Genomic DNA, 9,795 nt, shown 5'->3' with positions numbered 1-9,795 from the left:
CCCGGTCCCGCTCCGCTGGAGGCTTGCGGGGTTCGCGTCCCGCAGGCTTCTGGGGGGGGAAAAAAAGTTCTTAGTGCTCCTGTGGCTATCGTAAGTCATTTTTGTTAATGATGCAACTACTTGCCTTCTGCTGAAGATTACAGAGCCAGCGAGAAATTTTGGATGGGATCTCTGGGGCGTTTCCTCCATTTTGCTGGAGGAAAACTTACATTAACCCTTCTGAATTAAAAAGATGGGAGGAGAGAGAAACAAATCCCCTGCACAAGGCGGAAACCTCAGCCTCTGAAGTTCAATTGCAGTGAATTAGGAGAAAGAAAATAGAAGTTTAAAGTGGAAGCGAGGATCTGGGGCAATAGTTGCCTGAAACCTGCCAGCCGCTGCTGGGTGCTGCTCTAACCCCGGCTTTGTGACTGTAATTACCACTCAGCGGTGCACTTAGCAGAAATTAGTCTGGGTTTCCTTTGTGGCTTCCCGTGAACTTCTGAATGTGTTTTCAAGTCTGTACAGGACCATCTCCCCGAGCTGGTTATCATGCGAATCAAACACCTGTTTGTCTCTGCTATAGGTTACGCTGCTGATCATGTCTGGAACCCGAGCAGAGGACTGTGGGGAGGGAGAATACTTACACGATGATCGCTGCTGCCTGTCTTGCCCAGCAGGTAAGGCCTCAGGCAGCGAGAGCTGCTAACAGCCGTGGGGTTTTCACCGTGGAGATGACTGTGTCGCTGTTGTTTCTTTCATTGCACCTGGTGAAAGTGTCAGGGCAGTTGGAGCTGTGGTAGCTTCTAGGTGCTGTGAAGGCTGGGCTCCATTTTGAAGTGAGAGCCCCTTGCACAATAGGTGATGACCAGGAGAGGTGCCTTGGCAGCAAGACAGGAAATCTCTGCTCGCTGTTTGAGGATGAAGTGTTCAAAGTCGGGTGGCTTTTTTTTATTTTTATAATTAAAATAAAAAGCAAACCTTTAGCACAAAGAGCAGGTCTAGGGGAATTCTGATATTTCTGTATCTGTAGGTAAAACCTTGGTTTGCCTTTGCTCTCCCCTCCTTGCTCAATGTGTGCAGAGTTAACAAGCGTTGTGCCAAGAAGCACCCTGCCCTTAGTACTGGTGGGCTGTCGGGTGTATTTAAAGATAATTCAGATGAAGGAGAAGAGAGGTTGTTGGAAGCAATTCTCTCTGTGCCCACCATGCTCCTTCAGAGGAGATGGCGCTGGCCACATGGGTGACTCTGAGCTGCTCCAGTGAGTCATCCTCGTCCCTGGCGTTGTCCCAGCAGAAGCCTGGCTGGATGACTTGTTTGCCACCGCTCCCTGTCTGAGCAGCAAGCTGTGAATGTGTCTCCTGACCCTGCTGTGCTGCTCGGCTCACACGGCGCAGCGTTCACTTGTGAGGAGGGGTTGAACTTTCACCAAAAATGGCTTTGTGTTGTGACATCCTGTTGTAGTCTCCTGCCTGTTAAATGATCCCTCGAGACTGCTGCCGTTTCTCCTCTTCCACAGGGACTTACGTTGCTCAGCACTGCAGCGCTCCGCATTCGAAAGGAAGATGTGACCCTTGCACTGAAGGAGAGGGTTATACTGCCCATGAGAACGGCCTGGAAGAATGTTTGTCGTGCAGACAGTGCAAAGATGGTACCAAGCACAATTCTGATGAAACATTAACCCTTTTCCCCTTTTTTTTTAATATGACCTGGTCCTCTGTTTTTTTGCTCTTCCAGTCATTGAGAATGTTGAGCTTGTAATGAGGCCATAAAGGTGATTTATTTATTTATAACTTTTGCACAAGTTATAGAGTCCCAACTTTTATATTGACTTTGTAACTTATATTTTATTTTTAGATCAGATAACTCTGAGACCCTGTACTCTGACGCATGATACTGAATGCCAATGCAAACAGGGGTATTTCTGCCCTGCGGAGGGCTGTGAAGTATGTCAGAGATGCAGTACAATGTAAGTTTGATAATGACTATAAGTGTCTGTTTTCCTTCTAGAGAACGTTAGAGCTGTGGCCCAAGCTGTGCCAATACCTAACATATGTTGTTAGGCTGTAAATAATTGCCCTGAAGCCAAATGGCATTATTCATGTGTTTAAATTTTAGGAGTCAAAACATGTGAGGTTGAGATATAGAAAGATATAGATTTTGGTATTGTTGTGCTTGTTGCTCATGGCTGTAAACTTACACTTTTCATGTCTTTGGATTAGTACTTGCCCATGTACACACCTGAATGAGCTTTGTAACTGCCAGTCCAAAATTTTGGGAGGTAGAACCACCTGTTGAAGGAAACCACCTGTGTGTGAATAATGCATTTACTCTGTAGGTTGGGTTTTTTTTTTTTCCCCAGCCACTTAGAGGCTAACATACATGAGCTTTCTCTGCTTTGTTTCTATTTAATCTTGTAGTATTATCTGAAGTTGTTTAAAGGTGCACTCCTAACACAGTTATCTGTTTTATGTGTGTTCTGTTCATGTCTCTAAGCTCTGCCTGGAAAAAAAAATCAGGCCTGGGCAGAGCTACATATTGCTCTGGAAATGGTGACACAACCTTGTGTTGTCATCTACTTCAGGTGTCCGGAAGGGAAAGAAATTGTGCAGAATTGCAATGCTACTATAGACCTAGGATGTGGCTTACCCAATCAAGGTCTGGTACTCAAATACCACTTGGCGGTCTGTTGGGTCTGTGGCTTCAGGCTAATAACACCGGAGCAGTCTGTAAAACAGTGGTTTGAACTACTGTTACGTGTTTAACAACTTCTGTATTCTGGTGTGGGAATTACTTGCTAAAGACAAGTTCTCAAAGGGGTTGGAGTGGCAAACAATCTTAAATTCCACTACGTGAAAAGCTACACGTATTGCCAGGGTTTTCAAAGTTGCAAGTGACAGTTAAAAGTTACAGGTAGTGCAAAGATTTTTCATGTTTTCTGTGTCAGAGACGCTGCCTGTGGAGGGAGTTTCTCCTCTGCTGAGAGAGCTTCTGCCAGACTAGAGAAAGAAGGAACTGATGCTACCAACACTGCAGCACCTGAAGCTCGCTGTCACCTTTTGCATTCTTGTTTTCCCCCCTTTTTTAAATGTCCCCTCAGAAAGGCTTGCAGAAGCTGTTTTGCAGCTCTGCAGGGAATCCCCCGCTGCCTTTGGGATAATGATGTGCAGTGTGCACGAGTAGTTGCATGCCCAGGTCAGCTGAGATAGTCCCAGTGCCTTTTCCAGGACAACCTAGCTGGGTCATGGTACTAGTGCCGAGCTTGGGTTGTTCTCTAGGACAGCAGGGAAGACTTGTGTTTCAGAATACCTTGTCTGGGGGCTGCTCCAGTGCTTCTGTACTAATCTTACTCCTTTTTCCTTTGCAGGAAGCACAGCTTTTGTTTATACTATTGTGATTATTTTGGTGGTTGGTGGATGTTTGTTGCTGTTCTTTGTAATTAAAAAGCTGAAGAGTGATAAAGGTAACTGCTTGATTACTATCCATAAGCTTTCCAGAACTAGGCAAAGCATTCACTAAGGTTATCCCTGGTTTTCGTGTTACCTTACAGGGGACCTGTTTAAGCTCTAGCTCATTTAGTATGTGATTCAATTAAGTAACTCCTGTATAATGGAGACTAGTTTTGTTCAGTAAGTAAAATGCATAAAGTTTAACTATGAGATTCCTACTTTGCTGACATATGCCTTTGCTTCAAAGCAAGATTAGCTTAAGGTCCTTAAAAGGACTTTTCCTATCTACTTGCATCATATTGGCAGAGTGAGAAAAATCTGTGTGAGCTCAGATGTACAGGGCAAGAAGCAGCAGCTAATCAGATCGTTAGCTAACTTTAATTCACTGGGTTTGGCTGTGGAGATTTTTTTTTCCTATGAATTGTTGCACTTTCATCATTTGAGCCTCATAACATGAATCTTAAGTTGATAAGTCCTGTCTGAACTAATCTTTTTTTTTTTTTTAGTGGAAATTGAGATGTTTTCCTGAGAAACTTTTCTTTCCACTACTGCATATTAAAGTGGTTTTGCAACTAGTTTAGTTAGAATAACATTGAAAATTATTCTGAGTTTTGAATGCTAACTTTGTTCAAATCATGTCTTACTGATTGTATTGCAGTAAAGACAATTTCTGCTTTCTCTTTTCTGCTGCAATAGCCCACAAAAATGCTAAGAAGCATAAGCTGGTGAGGGGGAGGTTGAAAGAGTGGCTTAAAAGCCAAACTGCATCTTGCAGTCTGTATTCTATTAAGTGGGACTCTTCCTCCCCTGTATGATGACACAGTTTTTGTGCTGTTGGTGGGAGCTAAGGGTAGTACTCTCATGAAACTTGCAGCTGGTCAAGGAAACCACATGGCTTGTATTGGAGCTTTGGTTTGTGTTACAACTGTCTACTGCATATAAATCTTGTATTAATTCAGCTATGTTTATGTTGTTGCAATTTCTAAAACTTTCTTAGACATTTATCTTCTTTTCCAGCTGCTTCAACTGATAAAGATCCAGAGAAAGGTCTGGTGAGTATATGATGGATCAAGTGTTTTATCTCAGTTTTGTGCAGTTTAATTGTGTGCTGCCTAATTGTACCTGATAGGCAGCTCTCCATTTTAGTGTAGACCTCTGGTAGGGTGTGTTCCTGTGATGCAACAAGTTGTGATTCATACAGGGCCAGCTGTTAGCAAGGGTCTGATGCATTCGTTAGCTGCATGTGTCCACTGCAGTTGGCCTTTCCAGTACTTCCCCTGGAAACATTCCAGAGCCTGTGGCCAGGATGTTTTCAGAGTGGAAGAAAATGAGGCTAAGTGGAAGCTTTCACTGGAAACTGTCTCCAAGTGATGCCTTGGTGCAATTGGTTCTTTGCCCCTTCATGCCTGTAGTCCCCAGGCAATGTCAGCTATTGCTTCCCTGTGTGGAGGTGTTCTAGATTTCCTTGCATTTTGACTACAACATTATTTGTTCATAAGATTTACTTCTCTTGTTCCAGCGAAGTGACAGAGTCTTCCTGCCTTCGGGCTCATGCCACAAGCTGAAGGCCAGGACCTGTCAGTCTAACTTATTGGTCCTAGACAGCCCTGTAAGAGAGGGGGCCCAGGGTGCAGAGCATACCATAAGTACCTCCCTGAAAAGGGTTTACCAAGCTAAGGCTGGCTGCTGGCATGTGTTTGACTTTAAAGCTAGGTTCACCCTGCCCTCCTGTAGTCAAACACTCGAGAACCTTACTGTTTCGGTCTAAAAAGATTATTACTTGTCTAGCATTTTGCAAGATAAATACAAGATTAGCTTGTATGTAGCTAGTCTAGCTTTAGCTTCTCTATTTGGAAGCTACACTCCTAACATCGTGACAAAGCAAAAATGAACTCAACCTTCACTAGTCTAGTTAATGATGCATAACACCAAACTGTAAAACAAATGTTTGTCTTGATGAGTTTCTAAGAAAAGCATCCTGGTTCCTCTTGTAGCACATGTACAGCACCTTCTTTTCCTTGCTGCCTTTCTTTTTCCCCACACAGTGCACACACTACTCGCCCAGTGCGTGAGCTCTTGTCTAATCTTACTAGATAGACATTTCAAGTAATTAAATGCATCTTAATTATGTCACAAATACTTCAAGTCTGAAGAAACAGTATTGAAAGATCTCTTCAAAAACATTACCTTAAACTCTTCTCTTTTTTTAAGGTCCATAAGTGGCTCAAATATGTGAATCACCCATGGGTTTTTGTTGGGTTGTGTCTCCCCCAGCGTCCTGGCCAGATTGGCAGCACTTCGTGTATTCGTAGAAGCTGATGAAGAAACATGACAGAAACAGAAAAGCTGGTCACAATACTGTAGCATAGGAATAGGCAAATACAGCATCTCTTTATTTTGAATAAAATGATGGTAGAATAATGCAATCACAAATCGGTGCATGGCGACACTTATCTCTGACATGAGAGTTGTCAGACTTGAGTTGAAATGTCTGGGCGTTTGAGGTGTTCATGCTGCTCTAAGCAAAAGCTTATTTGCTAAGGGGAGTTACACTGATGCAGTCCTAAGATCAGGTTGTGGCACCAACACACTGTCCTTTCCAAAGTACCAGTAAATTTATACTACAGAATCAAACAAACAACCCGAACCTGCTAATAACTTTATTTCATTCCAAAATAGAGCAGCAGCTATTAGTCAGCCATGCTGTGTGCCTTCAGTCACTCAGTTCCTGATTTAAGAACTATTCTGTATAAATAGGATCGACTTGTTTAACCTGTTTGCACCCTTAAACAGAAAGTGGATTCAATGAGGATGATGTACAACTACATGTGTGATGCATGGGGTGGTTCCCCTCACATCCCTGCTTACGCATGTTGGTCACATGGTGGTGTTACATGTGGGTCACTGACCCTGTGCAAACAAAAATCACACTGGCTGATGCTCATGGGGGAATTGTACCTTAACAAACACAAGTTTCATTGAGGAAAAACAGTCACTTCTCACCTTCATTTTCCATCTTTTAAAAAACAAAAATTCCCAAATTTCCAGTTTTAGTGCTAGCTGATATGCTAGACAGATCCTGGTCTGCTGTGTGCTTGTACTGTTCTGGATAAGTTGGAGCTACACTCCCCTGGCATGTGCTTGTCTAACATGTTGACAATGCTAAGAACAATGCAGCCCTCCTCACTTGCTTCCTCTTTGTCCCCTCACAAAAGCTATGCAATGTGCACTGGTGCTCACTGGCTTCTTTCAACCAGTTCTGGTTTGTGAATCTGCCAAAACTAATCCAGTCAAAAAAAGCCCCAGCTAGTGTGCTTACCCAGAGCTGATGAACTATTACCAGCTTGGCAAAAGTTCTGAGAGCATCAGCCTTGATGCCATAGGCTTGAGGCCCCTGTTGCTGTTAAGTCAACTCAGGTGTAGCAAGGCAATTTAATTGTCTCCTGTCTCAGGAAGGTGCCTGCCCTCTGTACCTAGAGAGGAGCAAGCAGCAACATGGGACAGTGAAAACATTAGGAAAAGTTTCCTGTGTTTGTTGTGGAGGAAGCCTGTGAGCCTTACCCGCAGTCCAGTGGGAGCAGAACAGCCAGAGAAGCCTCTGAAACCATTTGAAGTTCAAGTCTGTAAAGGCTGTAACTTTTGCATGTTTGTAACTTTGCTAAATTAGCAGCTCTCCTATTATTTCTCTGACATCTGGTCACTTCAGGTGTTCTGTTTTCTTCCTCCAGACTGTCCTTGAAGGCCTACCTATGAAACACCTCTTAAAATATGGTCTTATTCTTTACAGGAGTCTGAAGGCAGTACTGAAAGCCTCATTTTACCAGAAGTGGAGACACCTGCAAATAACACAGCCAACCCAGAGGATGAGAACTCTGCTGAGAGCCCAGAGGGCCAAGTGCAAAACAACGTTCACTTGGAAATCAAAAACACATCACCAGAGGAAAACAGTGCTGTGCCTTCTGAGTGGGGCACCATCCTGCGCGGGGGCTGGAGGTGCCACGTGGAAAGGTGCTGGAGGAGGATCGCTAAGTCTTCACTACCAGAAAAAACTGGGCAGAATCCTGCATTTCATCAGAATGCCCCATCTAAGGTACCAAGTGGGAGGATGCCAGCAAATCGTATGGTGAGTGTGTGAAATTATCATCATATTTTCTCTGATACACATCTAATTTCAGTCGAGTTCTTAACTATTCCTTGAGTGATAGATGCTGTTTTCAGGTAGAAAAATAGGGAAGAGGAGGCTTTGCCTTAAGGATGTAATAGAAAGTATGGGAATTCGTGTCTTGGGAAAGCAAAATTTAATCTCATTTAATCTGCTTTGCCTCATCTCCCTGTTCAGTATTTACACAGAAACTATTCTTTTGTAATAGCAGCAAATGTGTTGCTTTGTTGCTTCACTTCAGAGCTATGACAGGTGGCTGTTTAAGCACGCAATTTTCTTTAGTCAAATACTTTCAGCTGTGCTGTGAAATCTGCTCCCCCCCCCCCTTTATTGGGGTGTGTGCTGTGGAAGGAAGCTATCAAGTAGCTCAGGAATCATCATGAGTGAAATGCTCTGATATGTTGGAGTAACCATCCAACTTTGTGTTACAGGTACAAGAACCAAAGTGTAGAATAATTGTTAAAGATCTCTCTCAAAAAGGTAAGTATTAGTATTCCATAAATTGGCTGTACTTGCAATTTGTTTTTTTCCTGATGACTTTAGTCTGCTTAAGGAATAGTGTAGGGAGGCTAATGAATATTACTTAGAGCTATAAGGCTTTCAGTTTATTGTAAAATATGCTGAAACAGGATTATTACTACATGTGAGAGAATCATAGAAGTTGTAATGCCTGTGGGGAATCGTTATACTTTAAAGCATGGCTTTTCTGGAAAGGAATATAGCGCAGTCATGCTTTTATGAATAAGAATAGTACAAAATTTTCTTGTATGCTTTAAACAAGTCTGCATTGCACAGTGTACTCTGCTTTAAGGAGTGAGGTGCAGGTCACAGCAGATCTTTCTGTTAAATGTCTGCTCACATAGAAGACTGCATTGAATCGCCAAACATCTACCTGTACCCAGCGAGCTGATGTGCTGCATGTCCAAGTGATGGGTTTTGCTCATGCTGGTCTTGGCACGGCAAACCTATACCAGTAGCAGAGTGAAGTGGTTAAAGCCTGCTGTTGAGTAGCCTATTAAGCTTAAGTGAAGACATGCAGGGCAATGAAACCTTCCTCAAAACAACTTTTACGGAATGGTGTCTCATCTGAAGAGAATACTTTTGAGATAGGTAGACTGAAACCTTTAGCTTCTTTCAAGATCACTCAGTAAGAAACCTATTTGTCCTGCTGCTTCTTCGGTGCCAAACTTGGCCTTGCTGCTGCTGTCAGGTTTGTGCAGGTAGTTGTTGAAAATTAATGGGAAAGCATTTGTTAGCTACATAAAAAAAAAAATCTGTATTTTAAAACCTAAGCTGATCTGTGTTGTGTGTTTTTTCTTTCAGAACTGAGAGATAGCTATTGGGCCTTTATACATGAAGTACCACCAAAAAAATGGAAGTGGCTTATGAGAACTCATCTGCAGGAAAATTACATTGCTAAAATTACTTATGACTTTCCTAATGACATAGAAGAACAATCTTATCAGATGCTTCTTGCCTGGAAAAACACACTGGGAGAGAAACAATCTATTATTAAGTTACTGGATGAGTTAAAGAATCTAGATACCAAGGCTTATGATAACGTATTGAACACTTTAAAAGTAATAACATTATAAGTAAATTAGAAGCTACAGAGTCATGTTTACAATGAACTTCAGAAATGCTCCTGTGTACATCTATATGTTTACAAACTTCCCGTGAAGGAGAACACCAACAAGCTGCTAGTAAAAGGGGTGGTATGGACTGGGTTTCCTCCTCACCTTCACGCGGGGAGCTGGAAGTGATTTAACGCCGTCGGTGTTAACACGGACTCCGGCTGTGATGTTCACTAAGGTCTTTTGAGTTGTACAGTATTAAACTCAGGTGCCGGATGCCAACTGGAGAGCGAGGAGCTCGCGCTTCCCTTCGTGCGAGGCGAGGCTGTGCTGTTTGAGCGGCAGGAATGAAGAAGCCGTCGCTGGTTTTGAGAGCATTGCAACGCTTTGGTTTCCGAAAGGATTTGTGTTGGTTTTGGTTTTGTATGGGGTATGCTCGGAACTGTTCAGTTTGGAGCGCAGCAATAAAAACCTGGTTGAGCCAGAAGCTGGGGTTGACTTTGAGACCTTCTTGTCTGAGGGTGGGAGGTGTTGCGTGCCTGTTCCCGCTTGGGTTTGGGGCTGCCCGGCTGTGCTAAACCCCACAATGGCTGCGGGGAGAGGGGGCGGCTGAGGGGGAGAACGCGGCTGA

At 43.3% G+C, this 9,795-nt stretch overlaps 1 protein-coding gene across 1 annotated transcript; it reads left to right on the top strand.

Moving 5' to 3' along the window:
• Nucleotides 1-507: 507 nt before the first annotated feature.
• Nucleotides 508-9,185, top strand: LOC104520115 (uncharacterized; the record flags this gene model as incomplete). Its single annotated transcript, XM_010169698.2, is given in 9 exon segments — nt 508-659; nt 1,499-1,630; nt 1,837-1,948; nt 2,564-2,637; nt 3,347-3,442; nt 4,446-4,480; nt 7,216-7,551; nt 8,022-8,070; nt 8,914-9,185. Coding segments are annotated over 9 exon segments (1,258 nt in total), but the record flags the coding sequence as incomplete, so codon positions are not given.
• Between the last annotated feature and the right edge of the window lie 610 nt (nt 9,186-9,795).

The sequence above is a fragment of the Antrostomus carolinensis genome, unplaced genomic scaffold (assembly GCF_000700745.2).
Source record: "Antrostomus carolinensis isolate BGI_N321 unplaced genomic scaffold, ASM70074v2 Scaffold56426, whole genome shotgun sequence".
Taxonomy (NCBI): Eukaryota; Metazoa; Chordata; class Aves; order Caprimulgiformes; family Caprimulgidae; genus Antrostomus; species Antrostomus carolinensis.
This window is presented reverse-complemented; position numbering and strand designations above follow the sequence as displayed.